At 38.2% G+C, this 22,456-nt stretch overlaps 1 protein-coding gene and 1 long non-coding RNA gene across 3 annotated transcripts in view; one reads left to right on the top strand and one right to left on the bottom strand.

Annotated features, from left to right (window-relative positions):
* Positions 1–1,363: 1,363 nt before the first annotated feature.
* The window catches only part of ythdc2 (YTH domain containing 2), a 95,607-nt gene continuing 74,514 nt past the window's right edge, over positions 1,364–22,456 (bottom strand). For both annotated transcript variants that reach the window (XM_077497007.1, XM_077497008.1), the window contains exons 27-31: positions 8,345–8,484; positions 7,754–7,928; positions 3,458–3,664; positions 2,751–2,933; positions 1,364–1,875 (exon numbers count right to left, since the gene is read on the bottom strand). In XM_077497007.1, the coding sequence (XP_077353133.1) occupies positions 1,807–1,875; positions 2,751–2,933; positions 3,458–3,664; positions 7,754–7,928; positions 8,345–8,484 (774 nt within the window). In that variant the 3' untranslated portion in view covers positions 1,364–1,806. The remainder of the gene's footprint in view (positions 1,876–2,750; positions 2,934–3,457; positions 3,665–7,753; positions 7,929–8,344; positions 8,485–22,456) is intronic.
* On the top strand, positions 2,989–5,943 carry LOC144002105 (uncharacterized). The gene is made up of 3 exons (XR_013278673.1): positions 2,989–3,521; positions 3,777–3,820; positions 4,406–5,943. It is a non-coding gene; the product is annotated as an uncharacterized LOC144002105 (long non-coding RNA).

Here is a 22,456-nt window from a genome sequence, read left to right as displayed (position 1 = left end):
AAAAAAAAATTGAGATTTATAAAACCATGCGTAAACACACATACGCATATCTGCACGCAAGTTCCCTTTATAAATGCCACATGAGCCCAACCGGTGTGCGGAGCAGATTCCACGCCATTCCCCAACCCAAGTCCGCCTATTTCACCCCATATTTGGAAATGGGAATCAACTCATCTGCGTATTAATAAGCAGCATGTGTTGGCGAACACCAAAATCAAAAGAATTTGGACGGTCAATGAAAGGCAAGAAAGCTAAATTCACCGTGATGGACATATAATTTTTGTGTGAACAGTAGGTCCTATAAATGTAATAATAATGTATTTTTTTGCATGAGGCTTTTTCAAGATAGGTGATCAATGGGAGAAGACGGGGGTTTGTTTAAGATATTTATTCTTATGCAGCTTTCCGCCCCACTGCGTGCTTGTGACGTCGGAGCAAGTCTGCAAAAATATTATGTGACCCAACATCCAGCATACATGGCGTTTGAGGAATAGAAATACACCACAAAGCTGATTGTGTCGTTGTCTTCCCACGTCTCCAGAATGTGCGGATTGCGTGCGGTAGGTCCAGACTTGACGTGACGGTGCGTAAAGTTTCACGTTCAGTTTGTTTTCTATAAATACCAACTTTGGCGTAGAGTTTTGGCCTCATTTTGATCGTACGCAAGCTTTATAAATGAGGCCCCAGGAGTAAAAAAAAACGTAACCAAACGTAGGGAAACTGAAACAACTGTAGAGAAACAGCAACACAGCTTAGCACACTGAACAAGAAAAGACAAGATATACCACAACAGCATACAACGCTCCCACAAGGCGTGAAACAAAAAACACTCCCTAAATACAAACACTAACGAGCCACTAACAACACAGCTGGGAAACACATCAGGCAAGGGGAACCAATTAGCAATACACACGGGGAAATGGGAGACACACGCAGGTGGACAAGGTTAACAATAACGAGACTAGGGGAGACAAACTGGACAAAAGATGACAAACACCCAAAAACTAAACAAAATCCCAATCCCACCGAATTGAAACATAACAGTCATGTCATGTTTGCTACTTAAACAGCCCTTCCTCCAAAAAATTAGACTATTAGAAAGGAAAAAAAATCAAAGGTCCCTGTCAGAATAATAAACAACCACTCACGTCTATGGTTTAGTCTTCACTGAACCACATGTTTTGGAATGCGGAAAGAACCGCAGTACTCTGAGAAAAGCCATGCAACTACAGACAACATGTAAACTCCATACGGGAAGGCCACAGCCAAATTTGGAACCCTTGAAACCACAGCACAGTGAGGGAGATGTGCTACCACCACTCAACACCATGTAAACATTCATTTGTTCAGAATATCAACAATGTGAATAACAAACGAGTTTATTCATCTATTAACAGTATATAAACAGTGAATTGACAAACATTCCTTGGGTCCAAATATTCTTACAGAATGTTAACAGAAATAATTTCAAAGTCAAAATAGTTACAAAAGAAAAACATTAAATTGAAATGCAGCATTATTTTCCTGTATTTTATGAACATACCATAGTGAAGAATGATTACATTTGGTATATACAGAATACAAACACGATGTTAACCTATAAGAGGCAACTTACAAGACGTAAATGTTCCAAACCTGTCACAAACCCGTTATTTTGTCTTGTTGAATGCTAAATTCACAAGAACTACTTATATTCTATAACATTTATAGGGAAACAATTCTTAACAGATGCAGTTTGATACATCAGTGGTTTTGAACTTGACAAATAGAAACGAGTCCCAGTAATGCTGTGGAATTGTGAACGGCCTATTTGCTATGACTTGGTGTCCTCTCCCAAAGAGACAGCAACAGTCTGCCTGCTTGGGCATTTAACTCCTGCAAAAGGGAAAGAAACGTTAAATTAAAGAAAAATGCTGAATTGAAGTCTAATAGGCAAAACACCTGCTTTGACTAATCAAGCACAGATCTGTGGGATAGCTGAAAGACAAGTTATAAGTTAAAAGTGGTTTGAAACTATCCTGGGTGTTGATGGTAAGGAGGTGTAACACTGAAGCTCAATCTACTTTTTATGAAAATGGTGAAACAGTCAGTTTAAATCATCATCCTTATAACATCACAGCCATGGGCCGATATTAAGATTCTGATGGTACACTAACGTGGCAAAAATAGTGCGGTATCACTGTATTAAAATTGGAGCTCTAAAATGACCTTTTTTGAAATATTTGGGTAAATAAAAATAGCATTTTCTTCCAATCAACACTATTTTATTTTTAAACAAAATATATTTATTTGATACAGAAGAAGTGTGTTCCATGTTAAATTGAAATAAATATAAGTAAATAATTAAATAAATAAATGTTTTAACATTCTTCTTCTGGTGTAATTCTCTGTGAGTTATAGTGTCCCATGACTGAAATCACTTCAGAATAGACCCATACGCTACTCATATTGGTCCTTGGGGCTAACTAATACGTACCCACTGACAACATTTTTCAAAGGATAATGCACATTATCAACAGAGCAAAAAGGCATTCATATTTTCAGTGTCTTTCATCACTGTTCACTCCTTTCTGCTTGCGTATAAAGGAGGGGGAAAAAGTTAGAGGCAATTAGCGTCAAAAGCCTGATTTATACTTCTGCGTTTGCTCCTGCGTTAATGACCAGCGCACTTCACGTGATGTACACTAACAAGTCATGACGTTTTTTTTGGGGGGGGGGTTTTCCCCTAAAACATTGAAGCAAAAACGCACCTGTCCATCTCTGCTCATTTGGACCTTCTTGTTGTCGTTCAATTGGTTGACGATATGCTGGGTGCACTGGAAAGGTAAATTTTCCTTGCAGATCCACTCCACATTGAAAACGCCTCCTAAATGCCCGAACTCCCAATCTTGGCTACTGGTGTAACTGATAGACGAAGACATACGAGCATATCCCTGAAAATTAAAAGAATTATGATGCACAAACTGGGAATGTATAGCAGGCTTTGTATATAGCAGAAAGTAAACTGATGTCATGTCTGGGCGTCATGCCAGGGTTAAGTTTGGGTTCATGACCGTGAGGTCAAGTGTCTGTTAGGTACTGATGTAACAAGTGTCTGTTTTGAACTGATGTAACCATCATACAACCATCATCAAGTTTCAACTAGTTTTAGGCTATATGATGTCGATCTTTAATCCTTTAGGTGATGTCTGGCCCTTTGTGATGTCGTTCTTTAGTCTTTTACTTGCTACAACCAATCAGACTGATTCACTGTCTGTAGGTGCAGTCTGAGAATTGTGGATTATTGCTTTCTATTCTCTGTGCAACTCTCTGTTTCTCGTCTAGTCAAGTTTGTTCCACGCTCGATGTGAATGAACAGTTAAAATCTTATTTGTGTCTGCACTTTAGGATCCAACCTTCAGCACATGACAACTGAAAGGATCCTTGTACGTTATAATCGCTTTACAAACTATTGTACCTGGAAGTGGCCAGAGCCTTGAACAGAAAAGATGAGGATGACTTCATTCTCCTGGAGGGCCTTGGTGAGTTTGGTTTCATTATTTGGGATGGTGGACCAGACACCTTTCTGCTGAGAAATGTCGATGTTCTTCTGGTTGTTGCTTTTCATCATGAAGTAACGGACTGATGAAACGGCCAGCTGAGGTGACATCTGTTTTGTGCAATGCTGGGAAAATATATATAAATGAAATACCGTCAAATATGAATTTAATTTCGCAGTGGGTTGCCAAGTTACAGATATACAAAACAAAACTTCAACAAAAATGTTCTCTGGGCAGATCAAACTGGAGATGTTTGGTGAAAACAGCGCCTGATGATTTGGGTGAGTATACAGGTGCAGGTCAGAAAATTAGAATTTATTTCATTAATTTGTTTGAAAAAAAAATGTGAGGAAAAGCCCCTCTAAAAAATATATTAAAAAATGTCGGGTAAAAAATATGAGAATCCGCAAATCCGCAGGTGCCGAACCGCTAGGGATGTAACGATAATGGCAATATCGTGATATTGTGATATTAAAACTGCCACAATATCATCATCGTCATGTTCACGATATTTAAAAGCCACACATCTGCTAAAAAAAAAGCCAGTTTGATTTCCATTTGTGCAGTTCTAGCACCATCTGGTGGGTATTTTTTTTAAGTGCAGTTTAATTTTTATGAGGGATGTTTTAGCCCTTCTATATTTAAAATCACTAATTGTCATTTGGAGGGGATTGCAATATGCTTGTGAAGCAAATGTAACAACTATGGCCTATGGCCCAGTCAACCCTCTAATTTTTTTTTTAAGTTTGCTTCTTCTAAAGCAAATTCTCTGCAGTTGCATAAATATTCCACTGCCCAGACAGGATCTAAGCTTGGTTAGCTCTGCAGGTAGTCACCCAACCACCAACAAAGCTCTTTCTGACCAGGTGACAAAGGAATTTATGCGTCTGCCGAAGGAGTGTGTTCAAGCCCGTCTTCTCGGAGCCCGAGAAACGCCTTCAATGAATTGGAATATACAAACGACTGATCAAAGGAATGTTTATGAAGTTTCTTATCAACCAGGGGGGACTCTCTGGCGTCACCCCTCCAGGGGGGCACTCCTGGAACGTCTAGATGGAGCAACAGCACCGTCAAGTGGTGAAACTTGGAACTATCCTTAGTGACAATTCATACAAGCAACCGCATTTTTACACATTTATACCATGATAATTCTTGACAGATAACTGAACTACGTATGATTCATGTTATATCTTTGTGTGTATGAACGTCCTATTTCATTTGTACTCCATAAGGAATGAAAGGTAATCAATATCTTTCAGTTCAGTCAGATTAGATCAAGTAGAAATTACCTCACAAGTTGGTTTATGATGCCTTAATTAGTTGTGTGGGGAAACTGATTTGCCAGACTGACAAAATTTAATGCCAAATTATTAATCCCTTTAATATTTTTTTTTTAAGTCTGCGTGAGCAAACAGAAAGGGTGTGCCACCCCCTACTGAAGCCCTGCCCACAGACTTTAAAAAGACGAGAGGATCTCTCTCTCTCTCTCTCTTCCAAATCCTCTTCCAACTTCGCTCTTCCGATGCCTCGTCCCGATCGCTCTTTACCTGCAAGTTTCCCAGCCTGCTCCAGCTCTTTGTTCCAAGAAACTTGCCAACCACGTGGCGCTTTTTTTTTCTGGCAGCAACCGTTGCCGAGAGCAGACACTCGCTCCACGCCACGCCAAAGCAGGTGCAAACTACAACGCTGACCCCAAAGACTCTTTTACTCCTTTTTTTCCTTGTTTTTTTTTCTTTTACCATCGGTGATTGCCCGCCAGCGGCGAGCTCAGCGGCCCCGGGGTACACTTGCTACGTACCGCCGGACTCAAGGTTGTTGCACCTAAGCCTCCCAGCACCTCACCTGCTATTTGGTGGCGCCCCGCCGCGGTGCTAGCTCACCTCCAACGGCTGGCCTTCCCCCTACGCAGGCGCGTAGCGGACCGAGCTCCAACACCTGGAGTCGGACAGCTGTCCGGCAGAACCAACCTTGCCGGAGAATCAACCTCGCCGAGTCGCTGACCAATCAAGGGGCGCAACTACGTCAGCCCCCGAGCGGCTTCCTTGCTCACCTGTGGAATAGCCCCTTTTTTTGATTTTCTTGCCTTTTTCAACGAACATTGACTATTTTTCCCCCTTTCAAAAGACCGCCCGTTTCTGTTCGCTTCGACGCAACACCTATTCTCGTAAGTGTGCGTTTGATTTCTAACTCGGCGTATCCCTGTGTGCAACTTACGTTTGAAACATATCACAGATCTGGCAGGTCAAATTTCTCTTTTCCCTGTTTCCTTATTCATTCGCATTCCTTCCTTATTTTCATTAGCTTTATTTTATTTCTTTTCTTCTGACGGTAGAACAGTTAGATAGGCAGTGTTTTGATTCTGTAGTGTAGCAATCGTGAATAAATGCATGTTTTATTAACTCTATTCCGCCTAAGTCATCTGTGTTTCCGAGTGGATTATTATTCTTTTGTTAGTACAACGAACCACTGAATATCGAGTGTGGCGACTTTAGATTATAAATGATTGATGACGAAAGGATTTTGGTCGTTGTTTGCTCCCGTTAACCCAAAGCAAAGCCAACGTGGTGCCCCTAGAGGTTATCGAGGTAAATACAATTTACCTCTGTAACGTCCAGATTATTAATTCGTCCAAAAGACGACCCAATTATCGCTACACAAGTCAATATGTGGAAGAACTCAATGAGTGCTTGCATTAGGTGAGTAAGTGCCTCAATATTAGAGATTGAAGGTTGTTTATATGTATTGCTGTTATGTACAAAAGCACAATATTGTGCCGTTTTTTTAGTACGAGTTCTTTTTTTTTTTTACAACATTGTAATCTTTTTTAAATATTGCCAACCTGCCCACAATATTGTGATAATTATCGTATCGTCAGCTTCATATCGTGATAATATCGTATCGTGATATTTGGATATCGTTACATCCCTACGAACCGCGAGATTGTACTGTACTAGTACAACTATTACTTGCTTCACTCTGGTACCCCATATGTGGAAATACTAGGGCTGTTAAAGTTAAAGCGTTAATAGATTAATTAATCACAGAAAAAAGTTAAATTAATCACATATTAACGCAGATTAATCACACAATTTTTTTTGGACTGCACTTGAGCCTTGAACGTAACCGCGGATGGTTACATTGAAGGCTGCGCAGGTCAGTGATGAGGTCAATGCACGGCATTTCCTACAACTGTTGTTCCAAAATGAGCGGGGTGACTCCATTTGGTGTGCTCGGTGGTAAATTTCGCTTTCAAAAACACCCCGACAGGACTTTAGATAAAACAAAAGTAATTTGCGTTTAATTAATTGCTGAATTGCACCCAATTGTTATGATGCTGTTACGTTTTGAGCAATGCATGCATGCATGCAATTGCGTACATGCATTTAATCAATGTTTGCAAATGACATTCAGACAATAAAATGCGTTAATGTCAAAATATTACGGTATTTTGTATTTATTTTATATTGCGCAAATACGCGAGTAATTGAGCTGATTAATCGTGATTAATCAAAATTTAAAAGTGTGATTAATCAGATTAAAAATTTTAATCGTTTGACAGCACTAGGAAATACACAAACACACGTGTGGGCGTTTTTGGTGGTCTTATACTAGAAATGTCTTCTTTCTTTTATTGCTATATTGATTGACATTATTATTGCTACATTGATTGACAGTGTTTTAATTTCTGGCTTGTGTCACAAAGTTGGTTGGCTATAAAAAAATAGCCATCTCTGTCTCTCATACCACCCCCTCCCCCCCTCCTTTCTCGCACTCTCTCTCTCTCTGCCTCTCTCGCTTCCCCCCTCCCCTCACCCCCTCTCTTTTACCCCCCTCCTCTCTCTCTCTCTTCCCCCCTCCTCTCTCTCTGTCTCTCTCTCTTCCCCCCTCCACCACTGTGTCTCTCTCTTCCCCCCTCTCTCTCTCTCTTGCTCCCCCCCCCCTCTCTCCCTCTCACCCCCCCTCTCTCTCTCTCTCTGACCGCCGGCCCGCCCCTCTGTCTCTCTCTCCCCCCGCTTTCTCTTCCCCCCTCTCCCTCCCACTCCCCCCCCCCTCCCTCCTCATTCCCCCGATTGATGGAGCTTGCTTTGCAATTGCCAATTGAAATGTGACGCATTGTACATGAGAGACATATGTTTATTTTGTGCTTCTGAAATATACAGTATAACTTGGTAAGAGGTCACGAATGGACGGATCACATTTTATTTTGAGAATACCTTTGCTGAGAAAGAAGAGAATGGGCTGCCAAACTGACTGTCCAAGCTCACAGAAGAGGCAGAATTGCTGGAAGAGAGAGGTCGCTCCATAAGATGTTTTTTGCTCAGTGAAGACTTATTGCTGCTATGTGGTTTCCTCTGACATTGGCCCGAGATTCCTGGCACCCTGGCACCTCTAAGAATGGAAGAGGTGGGGTTGGGGGCGAATGTTACAATATTAAAATGATATTACTCAACACATGCCAACTTGAATTTGTATAGTATATACTGTACCAAAAACATAAAAGACAACCCCATATTTAAAACTATGAATGCAACATTTCAAGAAATCCTGGACATGAATTGCATACATGCACAGGGTTTAATAAAAATTGTGCTTAAAAACGCTTTTTGTAGGGCCTTATCAATTCAGAAAACTAAAAGACATCTGCCACACAAAAAATTCAAGGTTGATATCTTAAAATAAGTGGGTGAGTTTAAAAAAAAAAGGCCGGTAGAAAATAATAATTGTCTAAAGGACAGGGTCTCCTGTTAAAATTGCTCAAACAGGGCTATTGAATTTCCTGAACTGCAGATAGTATCTGATAGTACCTGTCATCAGTGGTGTTGCGGGAAAGCCTTGGGCTGCATTCCGAATTCTGGGTGCTCCTCTCTGACATGTAAGGCCAGGGACGCTGGCCTATCCCTGAGGGCTGCTTCAAGCCTGCTCCATGCTCTTCTGTTGTAAGCACCTACATCAAGAAATTTTTAATATCTTAGTTAAGTGTATCTTTGTGGCAATTTTGTTAAGCATTAAAGGAGACATGCATATTTTTCACGTTTAAAACAGCTCTCAGTTGCACTAAAAAAGTGTAACATGCTTTCGTCAAAATGCCTCAGTAGCACCAACATTTTCATTTTAAGAGTGACACCTTTTGTGGTTAGGCAAATGCCTCTAACTTCAAGGCTAAGGATAAATTGAGTTTACACAGTCATAATCCTATTTTACCTAGTTTTCTACATCAACTCATGAAGCCTGTTAAGATGAAAATCTAAATCTCATCAAAGGTTATGTTCACAGTTCACACTGCAGGTTAAGGGTGGGCGATATGACGATATTAGATCGTTAAAGGCCCGGTCTGACGTTTTCACTCAGGAAAAGGCGCTTTTAAAATACAGGATTCAAACAACCAAACAAACTACTTCTCAATTTACAGCTATGGGCTTCTCTTAATGTCTGGTGGTGAGTTTGTCCTAAACCCGCACCCCCCCAGCCTGTATTTAGCCATTTTGTGTTTGTTTTGTAAACAGCGGGATGTTTCTGTGGAAAGACAGTGTTTACACCCCTCCAGCCAATTGCAGAGCGGGGGGTGGCGTGTCACAAACGGGGCCGGGTGAATTTGTCGGCTGCGTGACGTCACTTCCGCGGCAATTTGACAGCACGCATGGATTTTTTTTTTCCACACACACATTCACACATGTAAGCTTGTGTAAATGAGTGAGTGAAAACAAAAAATATATATAATATAATATAATATTCCCTGGACGCAGGCACGCAGCGGACCGAGCGCCAAAACCTGGAGTGGGACAGCTGAGACCCGTCTCTCCGCACCTGACTACAGCGTCCCAGTGGAACCAACCACACCGGCAAAAGATCGGAAACCGAGCCGCGCAACACACGTCAGCCCGAGCGGCTTCCCTTGCTCACCTGTGGATCCTTTTGATTCTTCTTGCCTTTTTGAACGAACATTGACTACTTTCCCCCCCTTTTTCTTCAAAGACCTACCGTTTCTGCTCGCTTGATGCAGCACCAAACTCTTAAGTGCACGTTTGATCCCCAATTCGGCATATAACTGTGTGCAACTTACATTTGAAACATATCAAAGATCTGGCAAGTTAAATTTCTCTTTTCCTGTTTCCTTATTTGTTCGTATTCGTTCCCTATTTTTATTAGCTTCATCTTATTTCTTTTCTTCTGATGGTAGAATAGTTAGATAGTGTTTTGATTCTGTAGTGTAACAATCGTGAATAAATGCATGCTTTATAAACTCTGTTCCGCCTAAGTCATCTGTGTTTTCGAGTGGATTATTCTTTTGTTAGTACAACGAACCACTGAATATTGACTGTAGTGACTTTAGATTATGAATGACTGATAAAGAAAGGATTTTGTCGTTGGTTGCTCCTGTTAACCCAGTGCTTCTCAATTATTTTCTGTCAGACTGCTTCCTGCGCAAACTCTGCCAATGAGAGTGCCACTGCCCCCTAATGTAGTGGAGGTGCAATTGCACTTTATTCTCAGACAGTAAAAAAATAAAAAATAAATAAATAAAAAATAAATAAACAAACTAGAGCTGCGAGCAGCTATAAAGGGCCCTCGCAACCCGGGCCACGTTGGGATACTTGCACGTCGGGGTACTTGCATGTAGGGGTGCTGTGAAATAGGAAAATGTCTAAATTGAAAATGTTTTTGCCATGCTTTGTGTTTTCAATGTTTCATGGAAAGGCCAAAAATGATGCACAATTAACAAAATAAAATCAAAATGGCTTGGCACATGGCTATAGAATACTTTTTTTGTTAGTCTTAGGCTGATAGGTATCTCAATTTTTACAAATATAGCTGAATCATACAATCGCAAAAGCTTCATAAAAATATCTAGAGGGCGCTATTGAGCCATTTATTGCAAATTGCACAAGAAATCTCTAAAGTATTTGTGCATATGTTCATGGCAAGTCTGATGTGTGTGCAAAGTTTCATGAGTTTTCGCACGTTTAGACCAAACAAAAAGCATTTTCCTTGGCAAACAATGCATCGCTATGGCAACGGCGTGCAACAAAATAAAATTTTTTTTTAGATAACTTTGCATCTTAAACATCTTAAGCTGAAACACACCAAATTTGAATACGGTCGGATACATTTTGTCGGAGGAGTTCGTTAAAATGTGACCCCTAAAAAAGGCCACAAAAAATGGCTACAAATCCCAACGTAAATCAAAATGGCGGACTTCCTGTTTGGTTTAGCATATGGTTCTAAGAGACTTTTTTGTACATCGTGGGCTCTTATGTATGCCTCCAAATTATCATAGCGCTAGGTGAAACGTACAACCGGGAATGCTTCGTTAAAGAGGAGTTTTTTTTTAGCTCAAAATGTGATGCCCGGCCCCTGCGGGACTTCCTGTTGGGTTTTTCCTTTCCTTTCCTTTTATTATTTTTTTGAACATATAAACAGATGAACAGCAGAGATAAAACAAAAAACAACAACAATCAAAAGAGAAGAAAATCCCAATAACATAATCATTCAATTAATCATAACTTATATGTTCAAAAGGGAGTAGGAAGAAGTTAAAAACTTATCTAGTCCTACCCCTTTTACTAAATATATTTAAACTTATTTCATTATTAATACAATTTTAATTTACTGATTATTAAAAATAATAATAAAATAATCAATGATATATATAACCCAAGTTATATATATATATATATATATATATATATATACACAAGTGCACTTAACATATTCACATTTACCAAAAACATATATACATAAATTTACTAAACATATACCATAATACCTATCTAGATCACTTACACATACTCACATGTACATTTTTCATATACTGGTCTGACATAGATAATTTTTTTGAACTTTACTTTTAAACATTTTTTTAAACTCCAGCATTGAATCACAATTTTTCAGAGCAATTTCCAAATGATTCCACAGATCAACACCTTTTACAGATACACACCTTTGCTTAATATTTGTTCTTGTTTTGGGTTTTTTGTACACACTTGTACCCCTTATATCATAAGGACTGTGTCTAATTTCAAATAACTTCTGAGTACTGTGGCAGAGTAAATTGTTATAAACTTTATACATTATTTGTGCTATTTTAAAATCCACCAAGTCATAAAATTTCATTGCATTTAATTTAATAAATAGTGGATGTGTTGGCTCTGTATACTTTGATCCATTAATAATTCTTATAGCTTTCTTTTGCAATTTGAAAACGGTGTTAGTATTTGTTTTATATGCCATTCCCCATAATTCCACACAATAGGTCAAATATGGTAATAATAGTGAACTATATAATATATATAATGATTTCATGTTTAAAACATCCTTACTTTTATAGAGTATCCCTATGATTTTTGACATTTTCCTTTTAACAGTTTCTATGTGTGGCTTCCAACATAATTTATCATCGATAATAATTCCAAGGAATTTATTTTCATTCACCCTTTCTATTTCAATTGAATTCACCATAATTTTGACTTGATGAGTGATTTGTCTCGTGCCAAAAACTATGAACTTGGTTTTATTTAAATTCAATGATAATTTATTTACATCAAACCATTTTTTTAATATATTCAATTCATACTCCACAGTAGTCAGAAGCTGCTTCAGGTTTTCTCCTGAACAATAGAAAATTGTATCATCAGGAAATAAAACACTTTTCAATGTTTTTGAGACACAGCAAATATCGTTTATATACAGTATAAATAATTTAGGGCCGAGCACAGACCCTTGGGGAACTCCATGAGTGATCTTCATGTGTTCTGATTGTACATTATTAAACTGCACATACTGATATCTATTTTCCAAATAACTTTTCATCCACTTATAAGCTAAACCTCTTATTCCATATTTCTTTAATTTATTCATTAATATAGAATGATCTATAGTATCAAAAGCTTTTTTTAAATCCATAAAAATCCCAACAGTAAATCTTTTATTATCTATTTCGGTAGATATTGCTTCTACAAGCTCCATGACTGCCATTGAGGTGGTCCGTTTTCTCTAAACCCATATTGGGTTTCACTTAAGAGCTTATGTTTCTCAATAAAATTATCCAATCTATATGAAAATAATTTTTCTAGAATTTTTGAGAACTGTGGCAACAATGATATTGGTCTGTAGTTATTAAACGTGTGTCTTTCTCCACTTTTATGAACAGGAATGACTTTGGCTATCTTCATTTTTGATGGAAATATACCAGTTTTAAATGATAAATTACAAATATATGTAAAAGGTTGTACAATATATTCTATAATACTTTTTACTAATGTCATATCAATGTTAAGACAGTCAGTAGACTTTTTATTTTTTAATGTTTTCACAACATTTAATACTTCTATATCATTCACATCATTAAGAAACATTGTGGATGAATTATTTACAATGTTCTTATCTATTTCACGTTTGTTTCTTGGCTCTGGGATTTTGTTTGCCAAGTTGCTGCCCACGTTAACTAAATATTCATTAAAATTATTAGCTATGTCAGAAATTTCATCAATTACCATATCGTTATCTTTTATAAAATATTGTGGAAAATTTGTTTTTTTAGAACTTTTTTTAATTACATGATTTAGTGTTTTCCATATTTCTTGTGTATTGCTTTTATTCTGTTCTAATAATTCATAGTAATAATCTTTCTTTCTTATTCGAATAATATTTGCTAATTTATTTTTATAGATCTTGTACTTTGTTTCAGCTTCCACAGTTCTCAATTTAATAAATCTTTTATATAAATTATTTTTCTTTTTACATGCATTCTGTATCCCCTTCGTCATCCATGTCTTATTTGGACCTTTATACTTTCTTGTAATCTTAATTAATGGACAATGTTTATTATATAGAGAAATAGCACAAAGCAGCAAGAGACTTTTTTGTACAACGTGGGCTGTTACATATGTCTACAAATTTTCGGAGCTCTAGCTGCTTCGTACAACTGGGAATGCTTCATTAAGAAGAATTTTTTTCCTTTGCAAACAAGTGCATGCCACGACAACAGCGTGCGGCGAAATAAAAAGCTTTCAATAACTTTTCATCTTCAACATCATGGATGAATCACACCAAGTTTGAAGATGATCGGGTAAACTCTGTAGGAGGAGTTCGTTAAAATAGGACCCCTATGAAATGGCCAAAAAAATGGCAACACGTTCCAAAGTAAATCAAAATGGCGGACTTCCTGTCAGGTTTAGCATATGGTTCAAAAAGAGTTTTTGTACCTTGAGGCCTGTTACATATGTCTTCAAATTTTGGTAACTCTAGGTGAAACGTACAGCCGGGAATGCTTCATTAAGTAAGAATTTTGAAACTCAAAATTTGATGCCCCGCCTCTGGCGGACTTCCTGTTGGGTTTAGCATATGGCACCAACAGACTTTTTTGTAGATCATAGTCTGTTACATATGTGTACCATTTTTCGTAGCTCAAGGTTAAACGTACAACCGGCAATGATACGTTTAGTAAGAGTTTTGAAACTCTAAATTTGATGCCCCACCGCCGTCATATAGTATGTCAAAAACTTTAGATTTTTTACCATGGTGTTGTCCCAGGTCTTGAGATGGTACATCCCAAGTTTGAAGTCAATCGGATTAACCGTGTAGGAGAAGCGGGCAAAAGTATGACCCCTGTAAATGTGCAAAAATGGGCCAAAATTGGACATTTAAATACTCATATCTCCCTTCCTGTCTATTTTAGGGTACACATGTCAAAGAGGTTTTTGTTCATCTGGATATGCTACAGGTGCCACACAATTTTCATAGCCGTAGGACAATCGTAGCGGGACAGGGATCCGTTTAAGCTATGTAGGTGGCGCTACAGAGCCATTTTTCTGTTATCATGTATGGCGACTTTAAAATATCAAATTTTTCGCCAGGCCCGATCTGCGTGTAAAGTTTGGTGAGTTTTCGTTCACGTTTAGTGTCTCAAAAATGTGATTGTTTGCGGAAAAGAATAATAACAAAGAAAAAGAATAACTAGAGCTGCGAGCAGCGAAAAGGGCCCTCGCAACCCGGGCCACGTTGGGGTATTTGCACGTCGGGGTACTGGCATGTTGGGGTACTGTCAAATAGGAAACCATCTAAATTGTAAACGTTTTTGCCATGCTTTGTGTTTGTAAAGTTTCATGGAAAGGCCAAAAATGATGCACAATTAACAAAATAAAATCAAAATGGATTGGCACATGGCTATATAGAATACTTTTTGAACAATATTAGGCATGCCTGCCAATATTCACACATCTAGCTGAACATATAATCGGAAAGACTTCATAAAAATGTCTAGAGGGCGCTATTGAGCAATTTATTACAAATTGCACAACAAATCTCTAAATAAAATATTCATGTTCCAGACAGGTCTGGTATGTGTGCAAAGTTTTGTGAGTTTTCGCCCATATTTAGACTCAAAAAAGCATTTTTCTTCACAAACAATGCATGGCTACAGCAAAGGCGTGTGACAAAATAAAAAAATTCAATAACTTTTCATCTTAAATATCTTAAGATGAAACACGCCAAAGAATGAAGACGATCTGATAAGTTCTGTTGAAAATATGACCCCTATAAAAGGCCCCAAAAAATGGCTACAAATACCAAAGTAAATCAAAATGGCAGACTTCCTTTTTGATTCAGCATATGGCTTTAGAAACCTTTTTGTAAGTCTTAGGCTGATAGGTATCCCAATTTTTACAAATCTAGCTGAATCATAAAATACAAAACATTTGCAAAAGCTTCATAAAAATGTCTAGAGGGCGCTATTGAACCATTTATTGCAACTTGAATAAGAAATCTCTAAAATATTCATGCTTATGACAAGCCTGATGTGTGTGTAACGTTTCATGAGTTTTTGCACATGTTTAGACCAAAAAAAAGCAGCATTTTACTTGGCAAACAATGCATCGCCATGACAACGGCATGCGACAAAATAAATAACTTTCGATAACTTTGCATCTTAAACATCTTAAGATGAAGTACACCAAGTTTGAAGACAGTCGGATAAATTTTGTAGGAGGAGTTCGTTAAAATATGACCCCTAAAAAAGGCCACAAAAAATGGCTACAAATGCCAATGTAAATCAAAATGGTTTGGTTTAGCAGATGGTTCCAAGAGACTTTTTTGTACATCGTGGGCTCTTATGTATGCCTCTAAATTATCATAGCGCTAGGTGAAACGTACAACCGTGAATGCTTCGTTAAAGAGGAGTTTTTTAGCTCAAAATGGGATGCCCGGCCCCTACGGGACTTCCTGTTGGGTTTAGCACATGGCACCAAGAGACTTTTTTTGTACATCGTGGGCTGTTAAATTTGTGTCCAAATTTTCGTAGCTCTAGCTGCTTCGTACAACTGGGAATGCTTCATTAAGAAGGAATTTTTTCCTTTGCAAACTGTGCATGCCACGGCAACAGCGTGCGACGAAATAAAAAGCTTTCAATAACTTTTCATCTTCAACATCTTAAGATGAATCACACCAAGTTTGGAGATGATCGGATAAACTCTGTAGGAGGAGTTCGTTAAAATAAGACCCCTATGAAATGGCCAAAAAAAATGGCAACACGTTCCAAAGTAAATCAAAATGGCGGACTTCCTGTTCGGTTTAGCATATGGTTCAAAAAGAGTTTTTTGTACCTTGAGGGCTGTTACATATGTCTTAAAATTTTGGTAACTCTCGGTGAAATGTACAGCCGGGAATGCTTCATTAAGTAAGAATTTTGAAACACAAAATTTGATGCCTCGCCTCTGCCGGACTTCCTGTTAGGTTTAGCATATGGCACCAACAGGCTTTTTTGTAGATCATAGTCTGTTACATATGTGTACCAATTTTCGTAGCTCTAGATTAAACGTACCACCGGCAATGCTTCGTTAAGTAAGAATTTTGAAACTGTAAATTTGATGCCCCGCCACCGTCATATAGTATGTCAAAAACTTTAGATTTTTTAGCATGATGTTGTCCCAGGTGTTGAGATGGTACAACCCAAGTTTGAAGTCAATCGGCTTAACCGTGTAGGAGAAGCGGGCAAAAGTATGACCCCTGTAAATGTGCAAAAATGGGCCAAAATTGGACATTCAAATACTCATACCTCACTTCCTGTCTATTTTAGGGTACACATATCAAAGAGGTTTTTGTTTATCTGGATGTGCGACAGGTGCCACACAATTTTCGTAGCCATAGGACAATCGTAGCGGGACAGGGATCCATTAAACCTATGTAGGTGGCGCTACAGAGCCATTTTTCTGTTATCATGTAAGGCGACTTTAAAATATCAAATTTTTCGCCAGGCCCGATCTGCGTGTAAAGTTTGGTGAGTTTTCGTTCATGTTTAGTGCCTCAAAAATGTGGTTGTTTGCGGAAAAGAATAATAAAGAAAAAGAAGAAGAAGAACTAGAGCTGCGAGCAGCTATAAAGGGCCCTCGCAACCCGGGCCACGTTGGGGTATTTGCACGTCGGGGTACTGGCATGTTGGGGTACTGTCAAATAGGAAACCATCTAAATTGTAAACGTTTTTGCCATGCTTTGTGTTTTTAAAGTTTCATGGAAAGGCCAAAAACGATGCACAATTAACAAAATAAAATCAAAATGGATTGGCACATGGCTATATAGAATACTTTTTGAATATATTCGGCATGCCTGCCAATATTCACACATCTAGCTGAATCATATAATCGGAAAGACTTCATAAAAATGTCTAGAGGGCGCTATTGAGCCATTTATTACAAATTGCACAACAAATCTCTAAATAAAATATTCATGTTCCAGACAGGTCTGGTGTGTGCGCAAAGTTTTGTGAGTTTTCACCCATATTTAGACTCTCAAAAAAGCATTTTTCTTCACAAACAATGCATGGCTACAGCAAAGGAGTGTGACAAAATAAAAAAATTCAATAACTTTTCATCTTAAATATCTTAAGATGAAACACGCCAAAGAATGAAGACGATCTGATAAGTTCTGTTGAAAATATGACCCCTATAAAAGGCCCCAAAAAATGGCTACAAATACCAAAGTAAATCAAAATGGCAGACTTCCTTTTTGATTCAGCATATGGCTTTAGAAACCTTTTTGTAAGTCTTAGGCTGATAGGTATCCCAATTTTTACAAATCTAGCTGAATCATAAAACACAAAACATTTGCAAAAGCTTCATAAAAATGTCTAGAGGGCGCTATTGAACCATTTATTGCAAATTGAATAAGAAATCTCTAAAATATTCATGCTGATGACAAGCCTGATGTGTGTGTAAATTTTCATGAGTTTTTGCACATGTTTAGACCAAAACAAAAAAGCAGCATTTTACTTGGCAAACAATGCATCGCCATGACAACGGCGTGCGACAAAATAAATAACTTTCGATAACTTTGCATCTTAAACATCTTAAGATGAAGCACACCAAGTTTAAAGACAGTCGGATAAATTTTGTAGGAGGAGTTCGTTAAAATATGACCCCTAAAAAAGGCCACAAAAAATGGCTACAAATCCCAACGTAAATCAAAATGGTGGACTTCCTGATTGGTTTAGCATATGGCTCCAAGAGACTTTTTTTGTACATCCTGAGCTCTTATGTTTGCCTGCAAATTATCATAGCTTTAGGTGAAACGTACAACCGGGAATGCTTTGTCTGTTTAATCAAAACGCAAAATATGGTGTGCAATTCGATGCATTGCTATGTCAACAGCGTGTGACAAAATAAAAAACTTTCGATTACTTTGCATCTTAAACATCTTAAGATGAAACATACCAAGTTTGAAGACAGTAGGATAAATTTTGTAGGAGGGGTTCGTTAAAATATGACCCCTGAAAAAGGCCACAAAAAATGGCAACAAATCCCATCATAAATCAAAATGGCGGACTTCCTGTTTGGTTTAGCACATGGTTCCAAGAGACTTTTTTGTACATCGTGGGCTCTTATGTATGCCTGCAAATTATCATAGCGCTAGGTGAAACGTACAACCGAGAATGCTTCGTTAAAGAGGAGTTTTTTTAGCTCAAAATGTGATGCCCGGCCCCTGGGGGACTTCCTGTTGCGTTTAGCACATGGCACCAAGAGACATTTTTGTACATCCTGGGCTGTGACATATGTCTACAATTTTCCGTCGCTCTAGCTGCTTCGTACAACTGGGAATGCTTCATTAAGAAGGATTTTTTTCCTTTGCAAAAAGTGCATGCCACGATAACAGCGTGTGACGAAGTAAAAAACTTTCAATAACTTTTCATTTTCAACATCTTAAGATGAATCACACCAAGTTTGAAGATGATCGGATAAACTCTGTAGGAGGAGTTTGTTAAAATATGACCCCTATGAAATGGCCAAAAAAAATGGCAACACATTCCAAAGTAAATCAAAATGGCGGACGTCCTGTTAGGTTTAGCATATGGTTCAAAAAGAGTTTTTTGTACCTCGAGGGCTGTTATATACCTCTACAAATTTTGGTAACTCTAGGTGAAACGTACAGCCGGGTATGCTTTGTTAAAGAGGAGTTTTTTTAGCTCAAAATGTGATGCCCGGCCCCTGGGGGACTTCCTGTTGGGTTTAGCACAGGGCACCAAGAGACTTTTTTGTACATCTTGGGCTGTTACATATGTCTACAAATTTTCGTAGCTCTAGCTGCTTCGTACAACTGGCAATGCTTCTTTAAGGATATTTTTTTTCCTTTGCAAACAGTGCATGCCATGACAACAGCGTCCGACGAAATACAAAGCTTTCAATAACTTTTCATCTTCAACATCTTAAGATGAATCACACCAAGTTTGAAGATGATCGGATAAACACTGTAGGAGGAGTTCGTTAAAATAAGGCCCCAATGAAATGGCCCAAAAAATGGCAACACGTTCCAAAATAAATCAAAATGGTGGACTTCCTATTAGGTTTAGCATATGGTTCAAAAAGAGTTTTTTGTAGGTCATAGTCTGTTACATATGTGTACCAATTTTCGTAGCTCTAGATTAAACGTACAACCGGCAATGCCTCGTGAAGTAAGAATTTTTAAACTCTAAATTTGATGCGCCACCGCCGTCATATATTATATCAAAAACTTTTCATTTTTCACAATGATGTTGTCCCAGGTGTTGAGATGGTCCATCCCAAGTTTGAAGTCAATCGGGTTAACCGTGTAGGAGAAGCGGGCAAAAGTATGACCCCTGTAAATGTGCAAAAATTGGCAAAAATTGGACATTTAAATACTCATACCTCACTTTCTGTCTATTTTAGGGTACACACTTCAAAGAGGTTTTTGTTAATTGGGATGTGCTACAGGTGCCACACAATTTTCATAGCCGTCGGACAATCGTAGCGGGACAGGGATCCGTTTAACCTATGTAGGGGGCGCTAAGGAGCCATTTTTCTGTTATCATGTATGGCGACTTTAAAATATCAAATTTTTCGCCAGGCCTGATGTGCGTGTAAAGTTTGGTGAGTTTTCGGTCACGTTTAGTGTCTCAAAAATGTGATCGTTTGCGGAGAATAATAATAACTAGAGCTGCGAGCAGCTATAAAGGGCCCTCGCAACCCGTGCCACGTCGGGGTACTGGCACGTTAGGGTACTGTTTCATAAGAAACCGTCTAAATTGTAAATGTTTTGCCATGCTTTTTGTGTTTGTTCACATTGCTATGGAATGCTTTGTCGAGGTATTCGGCTGATAGGTATGCCTCCCAATATTCACACATCTAGCTGAATCATATAAAAAAAAAAATTCTTTGCAAACAATGCATCGCTACAGGAAAGGCGTGCCACGTTGGGGTACTTGCACGTCGGGGTACTGGCACGTTGGGGTACTGTCAAATAGGACAAGGACCATCTAAAATGTTTTTGACAAGCCTTGTGTGTGCAAAGTTTAATCAAAACGCAAAATATGGTGCGCAATTCCCAAAATAAATTCAAAATGGCGGACTTCCTTTTAGGTTTAGCATACGGCTACAGAATACTTTTTGTAGGTCTTAAGCTAATAGGTATGCCTCCCAGTTTTCATAAATCTTGGTCAAGTCATCTTTAGTTGTGTATTGCTTGAATCATACAATTGGAAATGCTCCATAAAAATGCATAGAGGGCGCTATTGAGCACAACGTTGGGTTACTTGCACGTCAGGGTACTGGCACGTTGGGGTACTGTTACATGGAACAAGGACCATTTAAAATGTTAGTTTTTTCCATGCCTTGTCTGTGCAAAGTTTAATGAAGAAGGCCAAAAATTATGTATAATTCCCAAAATAAAATCAAAATAGCGGACTTCCTCTTTGGTTTGGCAAATGGCTACATAATACTTTTTTGTAGGTCTACTCTAGCATAATCATACAATCGGAAATGCTTCATAAAAATGTCTAGAGGGCGCTATTTATTGCAAATTGCACAATAAATCTCTGAAAATTCATGTTCATGACAAGTCTGATGTGTTTGCAAAGTTTCATGAGTTTTCATGTGTATAAAAAAAAAAAAAAGCAGCACTTGACAACTGTTACATGGAACAAGGACCATTTAAAATGTTAGTTTTTTCCATGCCTTGTCTGTGCAAAGTTGAATGAAAAAGGCCAAAAATGATGTATAATTCCCAAAATAAAATCAAAATAGCGGACTTCCTCTTTGGTTTGGCAAATGGCTACATAATACTTTTTTGTAGGTCTAGCATAATCATACAATCGGAAATGCTTCATAAAAAGGTCTAGAGGGCGCTATTTATTGCAAATTGCACAATAAATCTCTGAAAATTCATGTTCATGACAAGTCTGATGTGTTTGCAAAGTTCCATGAGTTTTCATGTGTATAAAAAAAAAAAAAGCAGCACTTGACAAACAATGCATTGCTATGGCAACAGCGTGTTACAAAATAAAAAACTTTAGATTACTTTGCATCTTAAACATCTTAAGATGAAACACACCAAGTTTGAAGACAGTCGGATAAATTTTGTAGGAGGGGTTCGTTAAAATATGACCCCTGAAAGTTTTTCCTTGCCCGGTTGGAGGGTTAGATCAGGGGATGTCGCAACTTGTTTGTGGTTAAGTGCTACAGAAGTAAATGTGTCTTAACAACCTCATGATTGAATGTGTTTTCAATTCTCTAGGATGTGATTGGATTGTATCAATTAAATGTTCTTATAACTGATTCAGTGAGTAGTAAAAATAGTGTGTCAAGTATAATGACATGAAATATAAGGAATACAAAAAACAAAACAAGAACCCTCTAAATTACACATTTTGTTCCAGGCTTTATGTGCGTGCATAGTTTGAGTATACACCGAGGTTTAGGCCAGGAGTGTTCAAACCTTTTGCAAAGAGGGCCGGGTATGGTAAGGTGAAAATGTGTGGGGCCTAATCAACCATTTAGTTTAGCCTGACATAATTTTTTTACATGCATATGTAAATATATATATGTGGACAAATGTGTACATATGTCTACAAATTTTTGTAGCTCGAGCTGCTTCGTCCAACTGGGAACGCTGCATTAAGAAGGATTTTTTTTTCCTTTGCCAACAGTGCATGCCACGACAACAGCGTGCGACGAAATAAAAAGCTTTCAATAACTTTTCATCGTCAACATCTTAAGATGAATCACACCAAGTTTGAAGATGATCGGATAAACTCTGTAGGAGGAGTTCGTTAAAAGTAAGACCCCTATGAAATGGCCAAAAAAATGGCAACATGTTCCAAAGTAAATCAAAATGGCAGACTTCCTGTTAGGTTTAGCATATGGTTCAAAAAGAGTTTTTTGTACCTCGAGGGCTGTTACATATGTCTTCAAATTTTGGTCACTCTAGGTGAAACGTACAGCCGGAAATGCTTCATTAAGTAAACATTTTGAAATGCAAAATTTGATGCCCTGCCTCTGGCGGACTTCCTGTTAGGTTTAGCATATGGCACCAACAGGCTTTTTTGTAGATCATAGTCTGTTACATATGTGTACCAATTTTCGTAGCTCTAGATTAAACGTATAACCGGCAATACTTCAGATGAAACATGCCAAAGAATG

Source organism: Festucalex cinctus, chromosome 15 (assembly GCF_051991245.1).
Source record: "Festucalex cinctus isolate MCC-2025b chromosome 15, RoL_Fcin_1.0, whole genome shotgun sequence".
Classification (NCBI taxonomy): Eukaryota; Metazoa; Chordata; class Actinopteri; order Syngnathiformes; family Syngnathidae; genus Festucalex; species Festucalex cinctus.
Note: the sequence above shows the minus strand (reverse complement) of the source record. Positions and strands in the feature narration are given on the sequence as shown.